The sequence below is a fragment of the Macaca mulatta genome, chromosome 6 (genome assembly GCF_049350105.2).
Source record: "Macaca mulatta isolate MMU2019108-1 chromosome 6, T2T-MMU8v2.0, whole genome shotgun sequence".
In the NCBI taxonomy this organism is placed as follows: domain Eukaryota; kingdom Metazoa; phylum Chordata; class Mammalia; order Primates; family Cercopithecidae; genus Macaca; species Macaca mulatta.
In genome coordinates, this window is record NC_133411.1 from 179097220 (window position 1) to 179124278 (window position 27059).

At 41.0% G+C, this 27059-nt stretch overlaps 2 protein-coding genes across 2 annotated transcripts in view; one reads left to right on the top strand and one right to left on the bottom strand.

Annotated features, from left to right (window-relative positions):
• The first annotated feature begins 10131 nt into the window (after positions 1 to 10131).
• C6H5orf58 (chromosome 6 C5orf58 homolog) lies at positions 10132 to 16628 on the top strand. Its single transcript, XM_077937438.1, is given in 4 exon segments — positions 10132 to 10305; positions 11077 to 11170; positions 16310 to 16392; positions 16394 to 16628. Coding segments are annotated over 4 exon segments (345 nt in total). The 5' UTR covers positions 10132 to 10242; the 3' UTR covers positions 16499 to 16628.
• A 2191-nt stretch (positions 16629 to 18819) lies between these two features.
• Positions 18820 to 27059, bottom strand: part of LCP2 (lymphocyte cytosolic protein 2) — a 50523-nt gene continuing 42283 nt past the window's right edge. The window contains 4 exon segments of the mRNA NM_001266541.1: positions 18820 to 19471; positions 21376 to 21531; positions 23081 to 23158; positions 23769 to 23863. Of these exon segments, the coding sequence (NP_001253470.1) occupies positions 19349 to 19471; positions 21376 to 21531; positions 23081 to 23158; positions 23769 to 23863 (452 nt within the window). The 3' untranslated portion in view covers positions 18820 to 19348.

Genomic DNA, 27059 nt, shown 5'->3' on the forward strand with positions numbered 1-27059 from the left:
CCAAAACTGTGGTCTGGGTACAAGAGAGAATTAGGCCAGTGAGAAAAATTTAAACACACCCTGCCCTCTAAATGTCTGTCTTCTTTAGGAGACTGGTGAAAGTTTCTCAGTCACTCAGTAAATAATCTCACTGTGAACCAGGCACTGAACTAAGCACTTGCAGAACAGAGGCAAACTAGACCCAACTGCAGGCCTCAACAAGCTCAGTCTAGTGGGAGAGACAGATTGGAAAACAAACATGGCAGACCTTTCAGGGTAGTCTCAAGAATGGAGGGGATAGATGAAAAGATGCAGGGAGAAGAGTTTCTAAGCAAATGTCCTATGCAACCCTAGAAACAATACAGAGGAGTAGAAGGCTATGAAAGGAAAATAAGATCTCAGGATCCCCAAATACAAAGTGCCAAAGGGAAAGGGTTCATCCTGGAATCTGTGTCATGAACAAAACAAAAAACAAAAACAAAAAGACAAACACAAAAAGACCTGCCTTTGCTTGTGTTCCTAAACTGATAGCTACAGATAGAAGGTTGCGTGTCTCCACAGGAGGCCTTCCTCTCCCTGACAATGTAAATTAACAGCTTATCTTCTTGGGTATGGGACAGGAGGAGACTAGAAATTGTCCCCACTCCCCACCCCAAGACAAATGTGCATTTGACCGCTTCCTCTACTTCATGTTTACTTTATCTTATGTAAAGTGCAGATTTGCTGAGCATGAGACAAACATGTAATTGACTATTCCCTCTACCTCCTCCTTTTCACTACAACATGTGGAATGTGACCATACCTCCCTCTATTTTTTCTTTTCCCTTTCTCATCCTACCCACTTTCCCCTTTAAATATCAAAGCCCTCAGAATTCTCTTCGGAAGCAATAGGGCCGCAGATCCGACTGTGGCTTGTGTCTCTTTTTCCCCGTTGTGTCCTCAGCCTTGGCAAAATAAACCTCTGAAGTATTGAGAACTGATTGAGATCTGTCTCAGATATTTTTTGGCTTATAAGGCATAAAGTCCAGTCATTTCCCAGCTGAATAATCTGAAATCCAACCCTGAGCCTTTCTGAGTCTCAATTTTCTTAGGCATACAATGGGAATATGAATTGTTTCCAAGGCTCTCACAATTAAATGAGATCATATAGGCCATGCTTAGCATCCCATTCTTCCATCACGAGGTGTCACCCATCACGGAGTCCATGCTGATTCTACTTTTAAACATTTCTCTAATGTCATTTCTATCTCTTCTGCCAACATGTTAAACAAGGCCCCATCATCTTCCCCATGGATGACTGCAGTACACTCCCAACTGGACTTCTCGTATCTATTCTTTCCTCCCGTCCAATCTATTCTCTGTCGTGAAGCCAGGGTCACCTTTTTAAACCTGAATTATGAGCATATCACCCACTACCATTCCCATTCGTCACCTGCTTAATACCCTTCAGTGGCTTCCTACAGGCATCAGGAGAGAGAACATAACCCTCTACACAGCCCCCGGGGTTGTGCCCTAGGGTGGTTGGCACCTGCTCCTTCTCCAGCCTCATCTCGCCCTGGGCTCCCCCTCACTCCCTCTCCATCCTCATCTCACCTTGGGCTCCCCCTCACTCCCTCTCCAGCCTCATCTTGCCCTGGGCTCCCCATTGCTCCCTGCACCCCTGCCTTGATGACATTCTTTCAAGCTCTCCCATCTGCCAGGATGCCTCCTGACACGAGGGCCTGAAACACACTGTTCCCTCTGCCTATCATGTCTTTCCTTCTCATCTCAGCCCAAATGTTCCCTTTCCAGGGAAGCCCTCCCTGAAATCTGCCCCAGCCGTGTCACTGTCCCCACTGGGACATCCTTCCTTCTTTGATAGCGTCTAATTGAATCGTCACTTAATATGCATTTGTGTGATGTGTGGATTCCAGGCTGTCTCCTTCACCAGACCATGAACTCCACAGCTCACCACTACATGCCTCAAACTTAGCATGGTGTCTGATACACAAGAGATGCTCAAGAAAGGTTTGTTGTATAAATATTAAATGCATGGCACTTGGGAAGTTTATAAAATTGCGACTTCTTTTTCCCTTGTCTAGGGCTTCTTATACATGAAAGTTAAAAAAAAAATGTTTTTGTTTGGTGGTTGTTTTAATGAAACAGACGATTTGTCAAAGTCTCCAACAGTGCAGATCCCTAGGATTTTCCTTTCTGCAAAAGATGGTCAGCAGAGGGCCCCATAGGAGCAATTACTGAAGTCAGGTCAGAGGAAACAGCAGCTGCTGAAAGCCGATCCTGTGCCCAAATCTCTGTCAGTCCTTGAGCAGCTTGGAGAGAACATCACCACCACGGAACCCTGGCCCACTATGTCCAAAAACCATTCGATCTGGCCACAAGAAACAGGAGTTCATAAGGCAGGGGATCAGAGCCCTGCATAGACTGTTTTAATGCAAATCCCTGCTTGCTTCTTGAGTTGTCAGTTTCATGCTTAAGAATTTGTAGTCAAGAGCTCGCACAGTTGGGTAGAATCAGGCATGAGCGTTAGGGGAGATTTGCTTTCTTTGGGGGCCACTTTTCGTTTTCCAGTCAGTAGTTTTATTTCCATTTTAATTTTCCGAGCATCTGCCCCCCAGCAACAGCCTGTGGTTTGGAATTCATGGCTCTGTTGTGTGTTTACGCACTATGCTTGCTTGTAATTGACAAATTTAAATTCTGGTCATATTTCATTTATTACCCAGACCCAGGGAAAAATCCTAGGCGAAAACCTAATTACAGCAAAAGTGCCACAAGGTAATTGCTGTGAAGGAACTCCTGCAGCAGCAGGGCTGAATATTTCATCCACCCATAAAGTGATTATGCTGACAAGATTCTGAAAAATAATAAAATCTGTTTAATAAAAAAGAAGCAAAATATCAGTGTTTTTACACACAAAGTATTAAAACATCCTTCATTTTGGACAGATCCTAAGTCATTTGGTTTTTTATTCAAATGATGATCCACAGCCGAGATAGTTCTTTTATCAGAAACCAGGGTTGGGTAATCCCTCCCACATGGGGCTGTGTGGAAGCTTCCAGGCCTGCAATGGCCTTCTGGAACAGTACTGAGTCGGCTTGCCACTGCTCTATTGGATCGCTGGTCTGTGCCACAGAATCAGAAAGCAGATGGGATGAAAGGAGAATGCCTTTAGTTTGGACTGCTGTCACTGCCCCACATTCTCCCTGGCCACCATGGGGGTTGTCTGTCCTTCTCTCAGAGGACCTAGAAGGCATGCAGGTGCGACTTCTGCCCTCAGAGCTTTGTTGAGTCCATCAGGGTGTCTGGGGGTAATTTGCATCTGGGTGTCTCCAACTGTCCAGGATACCACTATAGCAGGGCCCATTGCATTCATTCAGCTACTGAACAAGGATGCATGGAGCACTTACCATGTGCCAGGAATTGTGTTAGGCACAGTGAACTAGACCCTTGGTTCCTGCCCTTGACAGGAACTATATTATAGGGAAAAAGCCAGGTCAAAACCAAAACCAAAAAGTAAACAGAAACATAAATAAAGCATAACAAATTATATCAAGTATTGCATGGAAACACAGAAGGGGCTGGGAGAGAGGATGGGGCGATATCAGAATAAGGCCTCTCTGAACCCTAAAGCAAAACAAGGAGCCATCATGGCAGGCTCAGAAGGAAACAGATGCCAAACAACTGCCGGCCTGTGCCAGGCCTGAGAGGAGAGTGAGGGGAAGGCAGTCTGGAGCTGTAGGGCCTTACGAACCAGGGTCAGGAGTGCGGTGTTTATTCTATTACTGGAAACCCCTGGGAGGCTTTAAAGCAGGGAAAAGACACAATTCCATTTACGTTTTAAAAAGCTTCCCACTAAAGGCTGAAGCATGGAGAGTGGCTCTTAGGGACAAGGGTGGTAGGTGGTGGGAGCAGACAGGAAGGATGTTATTGCAACCCAGGGCAGGACCAGGGCAGTAGGAGTAGAGGCAGGAGTAGAGAGGGTTTTTGAGTATGGAAATTGACACACAAAAACATAAATATTTTACAAATCATCGAGCATCTCAGATCTTAGAGCTAGATTTTCCATTATGATGGCAAATGAAACTAGAGACCAAAAAATAAAATAAAGTAAAATACGGTCAGGTGTGGTGGCTCATGCCTGTAATCCCAGCACTTTGGGAGGCCGAGGCAGGTGAATCACTTGAGGTCAGGAGTTTGAGACCAGCCTGGCCAACATGGTGAAACCCTGTCTCTACTAAAAAAAAAAAAAAACTCAGGCGGACATGGTGGCGCATACCCGTAATGCCAGCTACTCCGGAGGCTGAGGCAGGAGAATTGCTTGAACACAGGCGCTGAGGCTGCAGTGAGCCGAGATTGCACCACTGCACTCCAGCCTGGGCAACAGAGCGAGACTCTGTCTTAAATAAATAAATAAATAAATAAATAAATAAATAAATAAAATTACTAGGAAATAGAAGAAATAAAGACCTTAATTAGAAAGAACTTGAAACTGGGATGCCCATCTCCTTCTTCTCACTTTAGAGAATATAGACATTGAGTCTTCATATTCTGCTGGGCTGGGGTGGGGGGTGTTCTATCCCAAACATTTTTTCCTAATTAAGCGGTTCTTATTGATGACTGAAAATTATATAAATACTTATGGAAAAAAAACCCCCACTTGAATTCTGGCATCAGTAACTAAAATACATTTCAATCACGGTCCCATTGTTTGAGACTTGTGTAAGATGCCCAGTGAAACTGCCAGCCAGTGTTCCTCAAACATGATCCAAAGACCTCCTAGGTTAACATAGAAGGAGTTGGGAGGGCAGGGGATTAAAAATGCAGATTCAGGGAGCCTCACCTTAGATTCACTAAAGCTGAGTCTTTGAGGTGGGCCCCAGAATCTGCATTTTCACAAGCTCCCTAAGTTGTGTGCTGCAGAGTCTGAAAAGCTCTGCTTTAAAGTGATTGATGCATCATGCTGAGAAATGACCTGAGAAGTTAAAATATAGAGAAGGAGATGGGGTTAAAATTATGACTAGGCTAAATAAATAATCACAAAGAAATAAAATCACCCTCAAATCTCATTATCATTAATGTTAACAATCATTGTAAACATTTTGGTAGATACGCTTCCAGATTTGCTTTTATGCACATATGCATTCTTTTTTTCATAACAAAACATGAGTACACCCTTATATTCTATAGGAATTGACTTCATGAACACAATATGTCTTTTGATAAAGATGCTCATTCTTCATTGCCTGGATGCTGATGAGGGCACAGTGTGGGGGTGTGGGGCAATGCCCAGAGGGAAATGACATCCACCAGGATCTATGTCTTTAATAATCGGAGGAGGTATTATGGGGGAATGGATGCCTGACATGAGAGAATTAGAAACATATTTTATTTTGGAACAGACAGGTATTCTCTGATTGGTGGATCTCTGGAAATTAACACAAATTGTATCATAAATATGCCTTGCCAGATGAAGGCATCTTCTAAGAAGCCAAGCACAAAGAGTTTTCAGACAAAAAGGCATAGCAAGCAACTGTCAAAACACAGTGCCATGTTGAATACTCTCAGCTTCCTTCCATCTGCTGTCTCAAAACCTAGCTTCTCTCTTGCATTCCAGGGACACTGACAGAGGAGGAGAGCCAGATTCCGGCACAGTAAGTGTATCTGTTTTATTACTTTGGACATCATGGTGGAAAACTTCAACATTCTCTTGGCTTTTGTATCTACTGAATCTACAAAATTTCACACTGTTTGCTTTTCTTTCTTCAGAACTGAAGTGTTTGGGGTAGAGAGTTGCCAAATTTAGCAAATAAAAATACAGGATTTCCCATTAAATTTGAATCTTAGATCAACAACGAATATATTTTGAGTATAAGTGGGGGCCATATAACATTCAGGACATACTTATACTAAAAAAGTGTCTGTTGTTTCTCTGAAACTCAAATTTAACTGGGTGTTCTATATTATATCTCATGACCCTGTTCAGAGGGAAATATTGATACAGAACTGTAATTTCTTAATTAGAAGTGAAAACGCTCCAGTTAACCTAGGAGCGATGTGGATGCTCATTAATGATATCCTTTTGTGTTTCAGAAGTGTTTCTCCTAAAGAAAAAGAAAATGGATAATATAGAAAAAGAAAATGGATAATAAGAAAATGGATAATATAACATCAGCCACTCGAAGAAGACAGTGGACAAGGACTCCAGCTTTTAGTTCACACCAGGGTAGCAGAAGTCAGCGTGCTTCTTGCTTTCCTTAAGTGATTGACTTTGAGAAACACAATAGTTGTTCAGATACACAGGAATCTGCTTAAACTTTCAAATGCTGGTCATGCTCCCCAGGTAACGATCCAACGCGTGCTTATGTTGCTGCCTCCCAAATTAGTGCACACAGGGGTTGTATACAAAGTCAGGTTCAGAAGGGGGTTGATGCTCCAGCAGGGAGTCAGTCCCTAGACACAGAGGCCAGCATTCTTAATTGATAATGAACAGACAGGAGGAAAATGGGAACCCTGAGATCTAGTGGAAGAAGTGAGATAATTTACTCTATTTGTTTTCCTGGAAATGTAGACTTTATGTCAAGAATCTGTAATAAAATTAGCCAAGGTGCACACATGCAACTGCATAAAATGCTTGATCACCTTGCTGGTCTGCAGCACCTTTTTCTCTTTATGGGGGCACTTACCAGTTTTTAAATCCTTTTGTTTGATTAACATTAGAATCAACAACTGCAACCTGTGTTGGGTTCCAGTATAGTGTTGTATTTGCAAACTTATTAAGGAAGATAGATTTTTTTTTTTAGGACCTTAGCTGTAACAGTCTCTAGCCCTGAGTAGCAAACCATGCTTTTAAGCTTTCATTTTATTAGGGGGGAAAAAACCCCAAAGAGACAAAATCTATAGTTCTTTAAGGAGAGAAAACACTGCAATAAGTAGTCATCACTGCTCCAAGACAGTTTTATAGAGAGAAATACATTATTAAATCTGTCTTTTTCTGAGTTTTTAATCTCTTTTTATTCCCCTTAGAACTCTTATTTAAAAGGAACACAAAGTTGATTTTTATTTGTGAATAACTAATGGCTTAATGATAATATATTCCAAATAGCAGTAGTTTGCATGCATTCATAAGAAGCAGTCAGCATTTTGGATGGATCCAAGACCTTCAGATTCTGCCAAAAAAAATCCTGTGGATTCTAATTCACAGGTAGTAGAGCTATGATAGCTCCTGCAAACACTCAATGAACCCAAAAATGAGTTCAGTGTGCTTGGGACAAGGGGATGCTCCATCCTGCCAACCCTAGTGCCCATCACTTGATTGTTAGGATTCTCAGTCTTAATGCTATCTCCACCCACCTACTTCTCCTAAACACCTTATTTTCTCCTGCAGTTATCCACAGGGAGTTTCTAAAAGTGAAGAAGTTTTTACTTCTTCATCATCAAACAAAAAAGATCAGGCTGCAGAAAACACTGTATCTGGCTGCGAGCATATATACATGATTTAAAATATGCCTTATTTTCACTGTCTTTATTTTTCCAATGACTTTATGAGTTTTGTTTGTTTGTTTGTTTTAAGATGGAGTCTCACTCTGTCGCCTGGGCTAGAGTGCAGTGGCGCGATCTCGGCTCGCTGCAACCTCCGCCTCCCGGGTTCAAGCGATTCTCCTGCCTCAGCCTCCCGAGTAGCTGGGATTACAGGCTGCTGCCACTACACCCAGCTAATTTTTTGTATTTTTAGTAGAGATGAGGTTTCACCATGTTGGCTAGGCTGGTCTCGAACTCCTGACCTCGTGATTCACCTGCCTCAGCCTCCCAAAGTGCTGGGATTACAGGCGTGAGCCACCGTGCCTCGCCTGACTTTGTGTTTTATTCTATTTAACATTAGTGATATAAATATTTTTAAGTAGATTTAAATTTTAAAAATAAGTAGATTTAAAATATGAAGGTAATAATATAGCTTCGTATTTTATGAAGCTGGTTATTATTAAAAACTTCTTCACTTTTAGAAACTCCCTGTAGATAACCACAGGAGAAAATAAGGTGTTTAGGAGAAGGTAATAATAATATGAGTGCCATAAGCACAGAATCTTAACAGTGACCCAGCAGTGAGTACAATTTAGGAACTACTGGTTTAGCCCATCCCTCTCATAAGAAAACAGATGAGGAAACGGAGACTCAGAATAAGGAAGATATTCTTTTCTAAGATCATACAACTGGTTATCATTAAGCTCTGTTCTCCTCTGTCCCTCCTCATCTAGGTAATTGCATTCGACAACAAATTCTGCAGTGTTAAAGTGAAGGAAATTGGATATAAAATACCCAACAATTGTGATGTGGGCTTTCAGGAAGGTGATGGTTCCGGAGGCTGGTGTGTACTATAGGGGAGGCATAGACACAGCGAACACTTGTCGTATAGCACCTTGTGCTGAAGGCCTAAGCTCCTCAATTTCTCAGAGCACGAAGAAAAATCTTTGGGCCTGCCTCAAAGGTTGCAGTGGCAGAGATTTCCTCTGGAGTCAAGCAAAAGACGGCTTGAATCCCAGCTTCTCGGCTTAGCAAAAAACCACCTTCCATCTCTTTATTCATGCTACTCTTTACTATTATCATTCCTATAAAATGTTATAGGAATAATAATAGCTAACAGTTCTGGGCGCTTGTTATCTGCCAAGCACCTCTGATGCATTATCTAACTTAACCCTCAAACTAATACTGGAAGGCAGTTATTATCGTTCCACACGATAGGTGAGGACATCTGCACTCTGAATGGTTAATCGCTTATCTGCATTTATACAACTAAGCAGGTGACAGAATAGGATTCAAACCCAAGCGGCTTTATTCCAGAGTCCGCACTTAACGCTACCGCTATCTTGTGCAACTTAAATGGAGATAAGGGTTGCAAAGGCCTGGCACATAGCGGGCAGGGAATGTCAGTGTTTTTTCCGCCCAAGTGGCAGCGCGAGTCCGTTGTAACCCGGTATCCAGAACCTTCTCCGTAGGGGCCTTGCCTGGGACTACAACTCCCAGGATGCCGCAGGCGGAGAAGCTGGCCAATCAGGGGGCGCCTCTTCGCCTTCCCAGTCGACTCCCTGCTCCTGTCAGAACCTCGGTGACGGTTGGCTGGGTGGGTAGTGACAGCTGCTCTGTCTTGAAGGATCCGGATCTGGTTTGGGAGGGTGAAGACCGCTGAAATTTCCAGGCTGCCCGAGGCTCTATCTTCCACCACCCAACGGGTGGGCAGTGGGCCAGGCTGGCCTCGGGGCCTCACACCCCGCGAGGCAGTGGGTCAGGCTGGCCTCGGAGCCTCTCCCTGGGTGTCGGTTGGGCGGAGAAGGGGGCTGCTGGCTGGGTGGGCCGGGCGGCTGGTGTCTCTCCCCAGGCCAGAGTCACTCTGAGGCCATTTTACATTGCCCTAATCCTGTCCACTTGGCAAGAAACTTAGCAAGCCCCTAAGGTTCATTCCAAATCCTGTGTGGGAGGGCGAGGACTGTGGAAACTTCCAAGTGCCTCAGACTCCATCTTTGGCCGTTGAGCGGGTGGTTGGGCTGCTCACGGCCCCAAAGATCTGGGGGGTCTTCATGGGCGGTTGGGTCGCTGAGGGCCCCAAAGATCTGGGGCTCCTCCCGGGTGTCGGTTGGGCCAAGGGGGAGGCTGGGCTTTCGGAGTAGAACCTGCGGTGCTAACGATGGCTCCCCAGGGCTGAGGGCCTGGGCGGCGTCCTGTGGCCCGGAGATGGCGCTTTAGTGGTATCAGGCCTTGAGTCGGGGCATCCTGGCTTCTGACCCCCCATTCCTTCGGCCCCTACAGCCTGGTCTCCGCTTCCCCACTCTCGGTGGATTGCTGTTGGGGCTGCCTCTCCTTTCTAGGTAGTGGCCTGGCCGAGCTCCCTGGGGAGGGCTTGACCCAACCCTGTCCTGCCTCCAGTCGAGTCCCAGCCACATGCTGCTGTGCCCTCACCCCAGCCACCCGCTGGGCACTCGAGGGCCTTGGAGAACCGGACCCCAGAGCGGAGAGAGGCCGCTGTCTTGGGCTCTAAAACCATTTAGTTTCTACTTTACTCTTTTTAGAAAACTTTTCCCTCGTTTTTGAAGTTCTTTAATTCCATCACTCCACCCCATGTTAAAATACCATCTTTTTGCTTCCAACTTGACTCTTGGTTTGGCATGCCCAGGGAAGATAACTGACATCCCGGAGAATAGGGTCTTGGGGGTAGATGCAAAGCACATTTTACTAATGTCTGGGAAACAAAATTAGTTCTTTTACAGTGGCTCTGAAATGAGAGAAATTGGAGAAATTCTCCCTGCTCAGGAAAAGGTAGAGGCAAGAACTGACTTAAAGGTTAGTTTGTTTTCATTATTTTGGAGAAGCGGGTTGACCCACAAATGCCTACCTTTCACACTGCTGGAGTTGTGTATGGTAATTGAGATCAAGTTTTTCAAGTCATTTTGAGAGACTGAACAGCTTAAGACTAGTTTCTAGTCTTAAGAAACCACCTCTCTGTATGTTTGTATCTGACACGATTGGTTATATGCAGGTACTGTATAACATAGTAATGCATTGATTTATACATTTCGGTTAACCAAAATCACAATGTCTGTTACCCTAACTCCCAAAACCAAACTAGCCATTTGCCACCCTCTTTGTGGATTATAATTGAGTTACCCTCTTAACGAATTATAATCAAATTCTTTTTGAGTTTCAATGTGTACTTAAATCATATGTGGGCCCTGTTATTCAAAAGTAAGTTAGAAAAAGACATGGACTTACATAAACAAAATTAGAGAAGATCTTAACACAAATGCTAAATTGTAAGGTAGTTTATAAGGGCTGAGACTTTCTCAAAAGTGGACGTATTTATTTCTATTATAAGCCCTCTCTTGTGGATATGGTTTGATTGAGGAATCCTACGAATTCCAGTTGGAGTTTTCAGTTGGAAAAATATTACATAACATTGATGCCTTTTGATGTTAGATTTCTACCATTTATAAAGATTTGTTTCATAATTATTTCTGAAATAATGGATTTATAGAAATACTGAAAATGTAAATATTTTAAAAGTACACATAAATACTGATATATACATTGTTTCTGTTTTTCTTTTAAAATCAGATGGGTAAGAAGAGTGCTACTGATCATAAGCTAAATGTGGACAAAGTAATTAAAAATATTAACACAATTTCTTTGGAGTTGAAGAAGATAAAAGGTAAGTATTGAATCACTAAAATGTTTGCATGTCATTGTTATAAAATAAATGGTAGAGCCAATTTATGTTTCTGCTGGGGTATAAATAAATTTTGCCCACTAATTAGGATTTCTCTATTTCTTAAGAAATGTTTTCAGTGTAAGTGAACTAGATCTCTAAAGATGAATTATGTTCGACTTTGGAGTTAGCAGACCTGAATTCCCATCCCTGACACTAACAAGCTTATCAGGTTGTCTAACCTCTGTAAATTTTACATCCCTTCCTTCCCTTCAACACACCATTATAAGACTATGTCACATTCAGCAAAATTCATTGTCTTTATGAATTCTTACTAAGCCCCTAAGGTTCATCCCAAATTAAAAATATAAATTAGATTCTGTGACTTAAAGCTTCTTCATTTTAAACAGATTCATATACTAGGATTAGACCTTATAGGTCATGATGTTTAGTCGCTCACCTCACAGACATATTCTGTTATTTTATCCCAAGAAAACTTCTGTGATTGAATATTTCTTTTTTTTTTTTTTTTTTTTTTTTTTGAGATGGAATCTCGCTCAGGCTGCAGTAGAGTGGCACCATCTCAGCTCACTGCAAGCTCTGCCTTCCGGGTTCACGCCATTCTCCTGCCTCAGCCTCCTGAGTAGCTGGGACTACAGGCGCCCGCCACCACACCCAGCTAATTTTTTGTATTTTTAGTAGAGGCGGGGTTTCACCGTGTTAGCCAGGATGGTCTCGATCTCCTGACCTGGTGATCCGCCTGCCTCAGCCTCCGAAAGTGCTGGGATTATAGGCGTGAGCCACCGCACCCGGCCGTGATTGAGTATTTCTAGGTGTTATCTATCCCTGACCAAACATTTCTTATTCTGGGGAACTTCCTGTCTCACTAGTCAATCCATTCCATTTTAAACAATTCCTTCTCACGGGCTAGCTGAAATCTGTTCTCCTATTGCTTTCACCTGAGAGTCCTGTTTCTAACCATGAAAACTACACTGAATATGTAGTTATTCTTTTTAAAACAACTCTTGGGTATTTAAAGATAGCTTGTGTCGGTTATGAGGCCTACATCTGTATATAACAAAAAACTAACCTGACTTATACAATAAGGAAAAACAAGAAGATCCAAGGTAGCCCAGCCCTAAAGTTAATTAAGAGGTTTAAAGATTTTGTCAGGGATCAGGCTCTTTCCATCTTTCTGCTCTGTCATGTTCACTCTCTTTATCACTCCTCATGGTCATTACCTTCAGAGGTGGTGATATATAGACAGTCTCTTTTTATAAGTCTTTTCCCAGATCCCTCCAGCACATTTCCCTTTCATTGGCCAGATTTGCATCATATGCTGATGCTTACAGCAGCCACAGCTAAGGGGACTGGGATTGCCAAGACCAGTTTGGACCAGTCAGAACTTACTACAGGAGCTGGGGAAAGGAACACCTCAAACGAAATCAAGCTGTGACACCAAGAAGAAGAGGGCGTGGCCGTTAGTTAGGCACCAAATAGTGAGTGCCTATTATGCTTTTTCCATGTATTCTCCCTAGGACAGCATTTCCTGGACTTTGATCTGAGAACCCTGCTGTTTCAAGAGATGTTAATAGATGGTGTACAGTAGAACAGAGTCCATGTTCTTATGGCCAAATAAGTTTGGGAAGTGCTTTATGCTATGTATTTCACAAATTTGCAGTGCATATTAAGAAATCTGACTACCTTTAATTCATCATTTCTCAAAACCAGCCTCAAATGTCAATCTGCAGAAAACCCTCACTGACTCACCATTGTCCTTAGGATAAAGTCTAAACATCTTAGAATGGACTATATGACCTGCTCAGATCAGGCCCCTCTTTTCCTCTCTAGTCTCTCACTCTGTTCTTCCTGCATGTTCTGTGCTCTAGCCATACTGAACTATTTGCATATCCACAAGTGCTTTTCTGTATCTGCTTCAACACATACTTGTCCTTCTGAAATCCCATTGCTATACCCCATCTCCAACACACCAGGTTAACTACTAGTAGTCAAGGTCACTTACATTGGAAAACTTTTTTTGAGCCAGCATGTTATCCTTTCTGCCCTTTGCTATCACCCGTTATACTATTTTATAATTGCATATTTCCTTACTTTTCTTATCCCTGCTCAACTGTAAGCTCCTTACAGGTATTTCTAGTACTTAACACCGTGGCTCGATTGATTAGATTCTTGAAAAATGTTTATTAAATGAATAAATAGTTTTGGATGCTTGAACTCATTTAAAACAGTTAAGCTTTAGATTCCCCCCAAACTCTAATTGTTCTAGTTTGGAGAATAATCTTTCCTGAAATAAAATGTAATAACTATGAGAGATGTTTTCTTGAGACATTGTATGGTAGGTCAGGCAGTTAGGCTCTGAGGGACCTGTAGAGCTACACTAGGAAGGTAGACTTCTGGTAAATGTAGAGGATTAAATGAACACTGTGCACCCTCACTTCATCCCCTAAATAATAATGTCAGCAGCCAACACTTACAGCATTTACCGTAATCCAGGACTCTTCTAAGAACTCTGCATAAATGAACTGTCTTCATAATAATCGTATAAGGTAGGAACTGTTGCCATTGGCATTTACAGATGTGTAAATAGAGAGATTTAACTTTTTCAAGGTCAAGCAACTAGTCAGTGGTAGACCTGAGATTTAAATTTAACTGATTTTTAAAGAGACAAAAATCCACAAGTAAAGAGATTCCAATAAGAGATAACAAAACAAAAGGCAAATGGAGAAGCAAATAGACAAGTCTGAACCCCAAAGTCCGAAAATCTGAACCCTAAGCTGGCTGGGTAAAGCCAAAAATAGCCCCTACGACTCAATTCACGGTGGCACCAGAATCTTCTGGAAGTAGGGGTGAAGTTTGAATAATAACAGGAGGACTAGTTAAATATATAAGAATTGTAGATCCCTGAGGTCTCTTCTGCCCTCTGCATAGCTGGGCAGCTATCCCTTCACTGTGATAAAAGACTTGAGGTTAAAACAAGGATATCTACCCTGGAGTCACTAGTCATAGGTTGAGGGAAAGTACTATACTGTAAAGAAGGATATTGAAACAAAGTTTACATACCAAATTACAAGACTCCCAGGATTTTTTTTTCTTCATTGGGCTACCAAAATACTGGCAGCCAGATTTATACCCTCCAAGTAGATTTTTCTCTCAGGAATCTGACCAGTCCAAGGTAAAAGATCTAAAGATACTAATAGCAGAGGTTCTCCCAACAAAATAACGCAGCCAGATCAATGCCGTATTATTGAGTACCACAGGTGCAGAACTTACAATCGTCTTTTTAGTGTCACAGTCTTAAATATGGGCAACTAAGACACAACAGATATTTGAGAAGCACATCTTATATGAAAAGCAGAGAAAAAATCAACAGATTCAATGAGGAAGAAACAGAAATAATGAGGGGAGATGAAAACTTCAAGAAATTATTAATATTCAGAGAAGAGAAGATACTGTATCCATGAAAAAGGAACCAGATACTATAAAAAATATTCAGAGAACAAGAAGGAGCTCTTGGAAATTAAAAGTGTGACTGTAGAAATGAAAAACTTGATAGGTTGAAAGGTAAAATGAAGAAATTCCTCTGGAGTGTAAACAAAACAGAGATGGAAAGTGTTGATGATGGGGAGGAGAAGGATTAGATAAGTGAAGGAAGTCCAACATCCAACAAATAAGAGTGTTAGAAAGAGAGAACATAGACAATGAATGATGGGCAATTCATTAAAGAAATAGAGAAAATTTTCCAGGGCTGAAGGGCATGAGTTTCTACAATGAAAGAATGCACCACAGTGGATGAAAATAAGCTCATACCAAGGCAGAGTGTTGTGAAATTTCAGTCTACTGAGAGAACAAAAAGATCTGTAAAGCTTCTGAAAACAAAACAATCATTTGAAAGTTCTCATATGACTCCAGCTTCACTGGAACCTAGAAAGCAATGCAGCAGTGCCTTTGGAAATCTGAAAAAATATGATTTCCAATCTAGATTTCCATAGTGAGTCAACCTTCTAATTAAGGATTAGTGTAGAGAAATTTTCAGACATATAATTTTATTCCGATAGTTACTGAGCCTATGTGTCACCAAACAAGGGAACAGATCAAAAAGAGACACAGGAATTTGGGGGAAAGGGCACTCCACAGAATGGAGGGATAAAAGGAGTCTCAAGGATATTGGTGAAGGGAGTTCCCAAGATACCAACTGTACAGCAGTGCTAATAAGCAATCAGTTCATATTGGAGCGAATCAGAAGGCTCCAGGAGAGGAGAGACGTTTAACAATAGCATAGCTAAGGTGTTGAATAACCCAAGAGCAAATTTACTCAATCGGGGACATTTCTGATAATGCAGCAATATTATTTCTGATATTGCAGCAATGAAAAAACACATTAACTCTGGTGGGTTGCGTGCAGGAAGGAAAAATGTCATATGACAAGACTCAGCTGTGAAGAGTATTTGTATAATTAACATTTAAACATTAGATAATTGAGCTAAGCAAAAATTTTTCCTGAAGTATATTGGGAGAGAAGAGGGTGTGTGAAAGAGCTGTCTCTTAATCTTCTGTGTCAGAGGCAGGTAACACTGAAAATTAAAAAAAAAAAAAATCGCAAAAAATTTAGAGATACGGAGGTAAACACCATCGCACCACTCCCCCCAATAACAATACTCAAAACAGACACACTGAAATGACCAAAGCAACAGAAGCAAAATGAGCTTAAAAACAAAACAAAACAAAACAAAACAAAAAAACTGAAATTGGTTGCCTCTGGGAGATTGGAACTGCAATTTTTTGTGACGTGCCTTAGACTTATCTGATTCTTGGTACTATATGCATGTATGACATAGGTAAAAATAAGTTAAAACCATATAAATCAAATTTGTATAAATCAAGTTGCAGTTTAGTAATATAGCTGAGAAGTTGGGCTAAAGAGCACACTTTTATGTCATGCTTATTTTCTAATACATAAATCTTATTTTAAGTCAGAATGAGACACACTTAAATTGTGGTTTTATCACTAATCACTTGGGAAAAACTAAATTAGGAACTAGGAAGAAATAGCTACTTAAAGCAATAGTAGTTTTTTTAATGACATATGTGCTACAATATAATATCTCCTGTTTTGTTTTACAGAGCTCTCCCAGTTATTGCTTTGTGACCTTATCCTACATTTTAATCATCCCGTCAAGACTGAGAACTTAACAGAAGCAGAAAGAAAACAACCCCCTCTTTGAAGAGTCTAAAATATCAGATATATCCCTTGTTTCTAACAGTTTTTCTGCTGATTTCTTATTTGTTACGAGTTTCTGTTTTTATTGTTGAAGTAACAAATACTTGGGAGAGTTGAGTTTACTAATTTGTATATGTATAATTTAAAACAAAATAAAAATAATGTTGTAAACAAGCAGTTCATGTTCTTGAAGGCCGTTTAATGTTTTGAAGAATGGCTTAACTTACTTCAGTAATGGCAAGTGTATGACATAGGAAATTGGCCGTGGGTCACTGCTTATCCTTTAGCTTATGCTTGATTTTGGCTCAGGTTGAAAGAGAGCTACTAAATTATTAATTGATGGTATGAGTTCATATTAGTCAGAACTCTCCTGGTAGTGAACGCCAAGCACAATTCAACCAGCTGAAGCATTATATTGAGTCATGTGACTTGGAAGCCCATGGTTGGAATAGATTTCAGGGATCCCACTAATTTGTTTATCCTTTTACTGTGTTTTTGTGTGTTGGCTTCATTCTCTTCTATTGTAGACTGGTTCTTCCAGATAATTGATAAATGGGAATAGTTGCAGGGCAGCAGGCAGCTCCAAGTGTACAGCATTGCCTTTTGGGGACCCCAGATAAAAGAGAGATCTTGGCCGGGCGCAGCGGCTCATGCCTGTAATCCCAGTGCTTTGGGAGGCCGAGGTGGGTGGATCACAAGGTCAGGGGTTCAAGACCAGCCTGATGAGCATGGTGAAACCCCATCTTTACTAAAAATACAAAAATTAGCTGGGCGTGGTGGCAGGCTCCTGTAGTCCCAGCTACTCAAGAGGCTGAGGCAGGAAAATTGCTTGAACCCGGGAGGCGGAGGTTGCAGTGAGCCGAGATCATGCCACTGCACTCCAGCCTGGGTGACAGAGCGAGACTCCGTCTCAAAAAAAAAAAAAGAAGAGAGATCTTGTCTCAGGCTTCATGTTTAACATTCCAGAGAGTGACCCTGACTGACCCAGCTTTAGTAAGCTATTTATCACTGAGCAGAGTTCTGAGCACCTGTGATTGATGCACCTGGGGTCATATACAGGCCTGTGGCCAAAAGAGGCAAGGCCTGGCAAAAAGGAGTTGCCAGTGCTTGAACAGAGAGAGAATGCTAGTCATGAAAACATTAGCTTCCCAATACTGATTTCAGTCATAGCCGTGGAATAGAACATCTTAATCCTAATGGCCCTTTCCACTAAGAGACTTAAAATGAGCTTTGGTTTGTTTTATAAACATGATTCACTACCAAATAGTCACTTTGAAATCGATCAGGTCCTTCATTTTAGATATTTTTGAATCGTAAGGATAGAATACGGTGAAGCAAGACAAGTTGAGCTTACTCGATACTAGAACCTGTGGTGTATGCTATCCTTATTACCTTGCACCTAGCTCACTTGTTTACCACAGAAGAGCCACTAAGTAAACACTTGCTGAATAGCCTATTGTATAGACATGTAAATGAATGCAGAGTTTTCAGCCTTAGAACTCCCAAGTTTTGGACCCTAACTGAGAACTTCTGGTTATTAAGGATGAGATTTTGTGAAACATCATTTTTACCAGTTAAAAGTCTCTACATTCCGCATACTCTTTATCTTAACATATCATCAGTTTTAAAATGGTGACTTCTTAGATTCCTTCCAATACCCCTTTTATTAGCTCATGAAAATGAAGATGCAAGATACTCTTTTCCATTTCGAAAACTTGCAGATTAAGCAGAGATACCAAAAATTGTTGCTAATAAAAGTTGTGCAATAACAACCAAGGTCCCAAAGGGAAAAACTTGAAGAACAACTGATTGTCACTATTTGACTGAATACCAGTTTTTTAATCTGGCTGAATGCCTATATTTTTTGTTAAGTGAGATTAGTAAACTGAAGGAAAGAGTTTAGTTACTTCAAAGCACTTATACAACCTGTTTGGGAAGGATGAGGAGAAGGGACTTTATGGCAGAGCTGTCAGGGGGATAACAAGAGATAGAAGAGCCATATCTAATAAGAAAGTCTGATCAAATTTATCTAAAGTGTTGCTCCCTCATCCTCCCAGGGAGCCTTTGGTAAAATCTATGTCCCTGGACAATGCTTTTGGGGTTGAGAGAAGGTTGGTGGGGAGGTGTAATGGTTAGTGTGGGTGTGGAGATGTGAAGAAACGCCAATTTAACCCCAGATGTATTCATTAAACATAGACCCACGATACACCAAAGTCTCATCCCTAAATTTAAAATGTTTTGGTATTTGTAGTTTAAATTTTCTTTAAGACGAAAATATAACAGTATGGACTAAAAGTCAATAAAGTTGTTTTAGGAAACCAAAAAAGTAAAGCAAAAGACTATTTTAATCCCAGAAGTTATCTCAACATGCATTTATCTTTTCATTAAAAAATTACATAAAAATCCCCCCAGGAAAAAAATACCAAATAAGTAAGAGTGAAATTATATTTTTGAAGCCTCTTAAATTATTGCTGCTGAGAAAATGAGGTTTAGTAATTTTCAAATTACATGTATAAAACTAATGAATGCCTCTGACTGACAGAGGTTTGGCTGTAAGAAAATCAGTTTTATGTGATACCAATAACTATTACTGTTTCAGTGTTTTAAAACTTGCCCCAAATTGTTTCTGTAGCTGTGTAAACTATTGTATTTTGAAATGGGCATTAAAAAAACTTTTAAAAAAGGAATTATTACAGTGCACTACTAGACTTCAAGTGTGAACATGACTTATGCACTTTACAAACATTGAAGAAGAATAAATAAATTATGGGATATTTGACAGTCTTCATTTCAAACACTGTTTTTAAAGGGAAGGCTAAAACCCTTGTGTTCATGGGGAGGGGTTCAGTTCAGTCCTAAGTGTTTGTCCGTTGGCCAAGGCTGGTTGATCTCGTGCTGGCAGCAGAGGCAGGAGGAGGGCTCGCTCGCTCGGCTCTAACTTGCTATGGGTGCCCTGCCGCATGCGTTAATGTGCACTGGTATCTGGAACCTCGGTTTTTCCCATCAATGAGCAGAAGTGGCATTTTCCTGAAGTAGCCAATAATATCTGACACAGACAGGAAGTCCTGGAAGAGCCAAGATAGGGGGATGAGTCAACAATGGAATGAAAAGCAGGAACTTCACCTTCAGTTTTTTAGCCGCATAATATATCCTGCCTCTTCAAGTGATGAGGATTGTGGGAAAAAATGTAAATGTGGCAATTAGTTTAATGATTTCTGCTATAGAACTTTGAAGAAAAATTTCCCATAAACATCCAGCAAACCATAGATAAAAGATCAAATACGGGCCAGGTGCGGTGATTCACGCTGGTAATCCCAGCACTTTGGGAGGCCACGGCGGGTGGATCACCTGCGGTCAGGAGTTTGAGACAAGACTGACCAACATGGTGAAACCCTGTCTCTACTAGAAAACACAAAAGTATTAGCTGGGCTTGCTGGCGTGCGCCTGTAATCCCAGCTGCTTGGGGGGCTGAGGCAGGAGAATTGCTTGAACCTGGGAGGCGGAGGTTGCAGTGAGCCAAAATTGCACCACTGCAGCACTCCAGGCTGGGTGACAAGAAGGAAACTTCATCTCAAAAAAAAAAAAAAGATAAAATATGTGCACGTGTGTGTGTGTGTGTGTGTATTTATATATATATATATATATGTAATTTGAAACGCATATATTTTAACTTCATATGAAGGGGTCATGTACATAGTCACGATTACAATATTCTTGCCTCGGGTTGCTCTGTTTTTGGTTTTGGTTTCAGTTTCTGTATCTCTGTTTCACCCCCAGTCGTTAATAGTGTTAGGAAGTATAAGGACTCAGGAGGTCAGACACAGTTCATGGTGTCTAGAGGTGGGATATGCAGCATGGCACGGGGGTTCCTTCCTGATCTCTCTGCTGTGTCCTCACTGCCACCTTCACACTCATAAGGGCTCAGCAGGCAAGTTTGCAGCCATAGCCTGGATCGCCCCAGCCTTGATTGCTTGCTAGAGAGGGAAAAGCCTAATTCATTTTTCTAGACATGGGTCACAACTCACCTAGGAACCCTAACAGGATAATGCACTTCCTTGAAGACTAATCTGCTAGGTGCCTGCCTCCATGGGAGCTGCAATGAGTGGTTGGCCTGAACTTGTGTGTCTCCACACTGTACCAAGATACATCTTGAAGGGCAAATACCTCTGCTTCTATAGGGTCTGTGCAGCTCTATCCACTGCCAACCAGTGATTCAAACATTTGACCACAAGTATGCATTTTGTTTTCTATTCATTATCATTATCATAACAGAAGTATGTGAAGCCGAAGTTATGGGTAAGCTGTTTCTCATTCTGGACATGTTTGATTCAGCTGGTCCTCCTCTTGGAACTTTGAACTTAGAATTTGTTTGGGGCATTACCTTCAGTTGTTAGTTTCCTTTGCAAAACACTAGCCCTGAGGGTTTTTTTCCATCAGTTCTGATTATCACTCAAAAAGTGACTGGCATGAGAATCTAAACCTTGGCCTAACAGAAGAATTTCTTTGGCAATCTGGCCATCTTCACAAGGCCAAAGCTCCATTTTGTTAAGAAATGAGCCAAGTATTTGAATAATCACCCCAGCAAATATTATAATTTTTCCTCTTTTCCAGGTGGTGTCAACTTAAAATGCAACCTACATTAAAATTATGTCACAGAGGTGAATAATAGCAGGAACTTACCTTTGACACCATCTAAATAGATTTTTTTAAGTTAACATACTTTTTCTTGCTTTTGAAAATTATACATGTGATTATTTGGAATAAAAGATATACAAGAAAGAATCCTATGGCAGAAGTAACCATTGTAAAGATTTTGCTTTATTTCTCTTCCAATAAATGAAGGGCTTCACTAATGTGATTTAATTCTAAATTTGCCATACAGCATGGACTTCCAAAGATTGCTCCATGAAGGCATGCAGAGTGGCATAAAAAAAGACTTTGGGAAAATGTTGAAATTTGAAATCCTTACCTCTTTCCCTCGGAGTCCAGTTCCCAACAAGTAAACTTGACTTTCCTTCTGATAACGGATCTGGATGTTGTAAACTTTATCTTTGTACAACACCATGAGGACATATGGATTGGTTATTGTTTTTTTAGAGCTGTCTCTAACCAGAAATGTGCCATCCTAAAAAGATAAATTCCTGTTATTATGGGAGAGTAAAAGTCAATATTTTTGTTGCTTGCAAGAATAGTAGACCAGCCTCCAGGGATCTGACAAACATGTCAGTTGCACTTTGCAGCTTCTTGAGTGCAAAACCCGTCATTCAACGAACATTCAGTTCTCCACACAGCTACAGATCCCATGTGTCATGAGTTATTTTGTTGTTAAGAAAGGCAACAGAGATTGTATCAGAGAAATTTCCGAGTCAATCTCGTTAAAGTCTCTTATAAAAATGGAATCTTTTGTTCAGTAATAAATAATGGGTGGTTGAGTGGATAAAAGGCCAGGAGAAATAAAAAACTTTATTGGTTAACTCAAGATATATCTTCCTACTATTCCTGTGAGTTAATTCCCTAACCTTTCTCTTCCACATCCAAAGTCAGAAAAGACCCAAATGCCGTGAAATTCACCCTTCTTAAAACCTTGTGATCCCTAGATAGTCTTTCCTTCATCAGACACTTGAACAAAATTGAATGCAGATGTTCTCTTTTCTTTTCTTTTTTTCTGATATTTGCTAAACTACTGTTTTGATTGTCCTGTACTTTAAATTTCCATTCAATAAATTATTGCTACATAATATTAATGCTATAAAGATCTAATATTAAGATAGAATTAATTGGAAAGCACTCCTTTAAACTACCCCCTTCTCCTCATACCAAATCAGGATAGCTTTAAATAGCCATGAGTTGGCAATAATGGCTTTCCTTTGTTCCTTTTATTGCAAGTTAATTGAGCCTGTCAGAACATCTCTGCTAAACAAACATACTTCTGGATCAGTGATTCACAGTCTTGGCTTCAAATCAGAATTACCTGGGAAGTTTTGAAGACTCCAGAGCTGACACAGCACCCCAGAATAATTAGAATCTCAAGGCGAGACTCAGGAATCGGGATTTTTCAAAAGTTCTCCAGGTGATTTAAATGTGCAGCTACTACTGAGAACTACTGGTGTGGAGTTTAGATGTGAAAGATGAAAGAGTTTTGCTTTCCCATTTCCGATAAATAAATTTAAGGTAAAGTGTCGGCACTGGCTACGGGAGATATGTTCAAGACTTTATGTATTAAAGGACTAGCTAGAAACTGCTAGGGCAAAAAGCAAAAAGTTGCTGCTGTCTCTTTAATATCGGTCCTTTCACATCAACAAGGATGGCACATCTGTGTTAAGAGGAAGATAGAACTGGTACAATGTTGGAACTTTGGGGGAAGGAGAGCCTCCTTCTGACACCGTGTGATTCGTATGACAAGACAAACTCTTTCATTAATCAAATCTCCTAAGATTCTGCCAGCCAAATGACTGCCTTGAGATTCTTCTGCCAGCCTAATGATTCCCGAGCCTAGGAATCCCTGCTATGGGTGCTGATAGTTGTGAAGCTGGCACTAATGGGTCTCCTAGGTATCACAGTTAGCAACAGCACTTAGCAGAATTACTAGCCTGTAATGGGTACTCAGGACAAGTCAGTTCCCTTCTCTGCCATTAATATTTATAACTATGTTAAAATAAACTATAGCACAATACCTGGTTTATCTTTCTAAGAGCAGCTTCTGCCTCTGGTCGGGTAATATAAGAAACGTACCACTCTTCATTTAATGAATTCTGAAAATGTAAATTTTTAGAAACTGAATAAATTTTACAGTTACAGATGTAAGTGAAAAGAAAAGCTTCTGAGTAATCATTTCCATAAATCACCACCTCAATTCCAGGAGGTTTGAAACATTTGTTTTCTTAATTTGCATTCAGAGTCATTTAGCTGAGGCTAAATAGAAGACATTTTGTGTGAACTGCTTTTTATCATGACGCTGGTTGCAAAAATACCTGTGAATAAGTGTTCCTTACAGTATGGAACCTCTAATCAGGAAAGATGCAGATACAGTAATTTCTTCAGTTTAGCATAATAACCTGCTTGATAAAAAAACTGGTTTATCGAGCAGTTAAGTGATGAATCAAGGTCATAAACATAAAAAACAGGATTATTTTTCTTGCCATTTAATGCAAAACACACGTTTGCCATTGAAAGAGTCTGAAAGAATGCCAAGGAAAAAGAACATATTGTTCATCTGGATCTTCTCCTTTAACTTTTTTTCGAATAAATAAAATAAAACAAACGGAAGATAAAAGTATAGAAGAACATTCAGTGGGAGTTTCTGGTGATTCTTTTACCAGGGAAAAAGCAAACAAACAAAAATAAAAACATATACTTTCTTACCTCTTCTTCCGCGGGGGATGGGGGCCGAGGTTTGTTTGGAAGTGGCAAGGGGAAGTTTCTGCCTTCGGCTCTGATAGGTGGTCTGTTGCTAGGGCCTTCAAAAGTACAGAGTTCCGAAAGTTAATTTACTGTAAGCTATTGTTTACTGCTCTCAAAACACACTCCCGCCCCCCCCCTCAAAATACCCTTGCGGTTGGTCCTACAGTTAGCATTTTAAGAAACCAGGGCTTCAAAAATAATTTTCTTCCGTTTGAAACCATGGAGGCTACTCAGGCATTATTCTGTAATCATGCCAGTAAAACTTTGAGAAGAGAACCTCAACTTGGAGTGATTTTCTAAATGTGCATGTTGCATAATATAAAGTGACTAGATCCCTTTACTAAAAAATTCACAATTGTTTTAATGAGTGTGAACATCAAAATGAATGCTCAAGAGACATATCTTTCATAGATTCTTATAATCTCAGCATAGGCAGAATGGATTCCCAACAGCTGATGTAGGGACAGGCAGTAATGAAGATAATTATGTTCTTAATATTTCCACAAAAAGAAATGTAAGTGACCCAAGAGAAGATGAAATTACCTTGAGAATATTGCTAGCTTTTAGAATCAAATATTGCTACCTGCTGTTCTAACTAAACAGGTAGAACTGTTCAACTCACATAGAAGGCTCTACGGATCAGGAAGTTTGTGTTGGGCACCTATTAATTACCCAGCGCTTATGTCTCATCTTCTCTAAAACTCTTTTTTCTCATTTACAATTCCTTGAAACTTTAGGAAAAAGTTTCCGAATCTCAGGAAAGGTTTAGTTGTGTTTGTTGCGGTTGCCCAGGGTATTTTCTGTGTGCCAGGCTGTGGTTAAAGACAGAAAAATTCTGTGAGTCGAATGTTCTCTTAATTATTCATCCATCATTCATTCATACCTTCCACAAATATGTATTCAGTACAACTCTGTCCAGATCTTGAGTAAGGTACTGTGTGTACATTGTTTTAATCCTCACAGCAACATTACAAGGTAGGTATTGTCTTCATTTTGCATATGGGGAAATACAGGCTCAGAGGCTAAGCAAATCATGTGCTATCAGTGGCAAAGCCAAAACTTAAACCTGTGGTTACCAAATGTTACTGTGCATGAGTCAGAATCACTGGGCGACTTTCAAGCACCTAGGGCCCAGAAATCTGCATGTTAGCAAGTACTTCTGGTGGTTCTACACCAGGGATTGTCACTATGTCTACCTTGTTACACCACTGAGGAGAGGAGAGTCACCTGGAAGGGCTAAAGCCTCCTGAGCCACATCGTCAAGAGTATTTATGATGGTCCTTCCTTGTTTCTAAACAAGTCTCCTGAGCCACATCACCAGGATTATTTAGGATGCTCCTTCCCTGTTTCTAAACAAGCTGGCCCGGAGCTGCCAGTACCTTCCTTCTTCAAGTTCCCAGTACCTAGACAGACCTTCCCCATCCCACTTTTTTTGTAGTCAAACACTTGCACTTTTATAATGCTTGTTGAATGAATGAAACCTAACAATACAGGAGAGTAACAGAACCAAGGCCCGCATTGCATGGCTATTCTACAGTTAAGAAATGATTCTCTTTCTGCCTCTGTACCTGCAGGTCAGCGTCATAGAGTTATAATTCACAACAGAGAAGCACATATACTGTTTTATTGTAGTCGCCTACCACCCTTAATATCTAGACTCTCAAGGGAGTCGTCACAGATTTTTGGACAATGCACAACACAACTTTTACCCTTCTGATGTTGGAGCAACCAGTGGAGAAGACCGAGGACCAGGTGTCCTGGCAGTCTTAGGGGAAAAGGGATCAATTTGGATGAAGCTAATGTTCCAGAAATAATTAACTATTTGCATTAATAAGCTCCATCTCAGACTCATAAAACTGGAGATCTGTGGAACTTGCTTTGGAAAATACTGCTGTGATGTGTCTGGAACTCAGATGGCTACAGAGGCAAGAAGGTAACACAAATGTGTGTTTGCAAAACACAGTGAGTTTTGGGGATTGTAAAAAATTAGGGGTTGGGTGGGAAACTGTGAAAATCATGTGGTGAACGTGGACACCATAACCTCAAATGCTTAGAAACCGTTCAAAACTTAGTGGGTGCCACTGGTGTCAGCAGTGGGATCTCACCCCTTTATGGAATGATGCATCCAACTGAATACCTTAGATGTGCTCTTGATTCTCAGGCTGTCAATCCAAATTTACTAATATAGTTTTCTACTGAATGCACACTGGCCTGTGCACACACTGCACATGGAACATGACTGCAAAAAAAAGTGGCTTTTTTCGTTGTTGTTGTTGTTGTTGTTGTTGAGACGGAGTCTTGCTCTGTCTCTCAGGCTGGAGTGCAGTGGCGCAATCTCGGCTCACTGCAAGCTCCGCCTCCTGGGTTCATGCCATTCTCCTGCCTCAGTCTCCTGGGCAGCTGGGACTACAGGCGCCCACCACCACTCCCAGCTAATTTTTTGTATTTTTAGTAGAGACAGGGTTTCACCGCGTTAGCCAGGATGGTCTTGATCTCCCGACCTCATGATGATCCACCCACCTCGGCCTCCCAAAGTGCTGGGATTACAGGCGTGCACCACTGCGCCTGGCCAAAAAGTGGTTTTTTTGTTGTTGTTCTTCACAGCATTTTTTAAAAAAATTTAAGACAACATTTAAACATTAAATAATTTCACTTTTCTTGAGAAAAAATTGGAAAATCTGGCAACGCTAAGCCAGTTTCCTGGAATGGTAAAGATCTACTTACTAGAGTTGGGTAACTTTCCACAGTCATTTGATGCTCATTCAACAAGCATTTTTAAAGTGCCTACCAAGTGCCTGTCACTTGCAAGTCTTTAAGGATAAAAAACACAAATTAGTCCTGCCCCGGCCTTTCAAAGTGGTTCATGAACCAGCAGTCACAGTGTCGCATGGAATACGTTAGAAATTCAGGAACTCAGGCCTCATCCCAGACCTCCTGAATTAGAATCTGCAATCCTGGGTGATTTGTATGCACGTTCAAGTTGCAGAACACCCTAAGCCAATACTTATCCTGGACATCCAGAGGTGGTATTATTAAAAACACAGGTCCCTGACTTCACTCCAGACTTACTGAATCAGCATCTGTGAGGTTAAGTTCTCTTAGTCTGTATTTTGAACATGCTCCCAACTCACAACCATGGACAGATTAATCATGGAAATCTAAAACTGCAGAGAAAGCCAAGCACGATTCCAAGGTCTGTAGGGAAACAGCAGCCGGAGGAGTAGTTCTGCACGAGAAGATTGGGGATGAGGG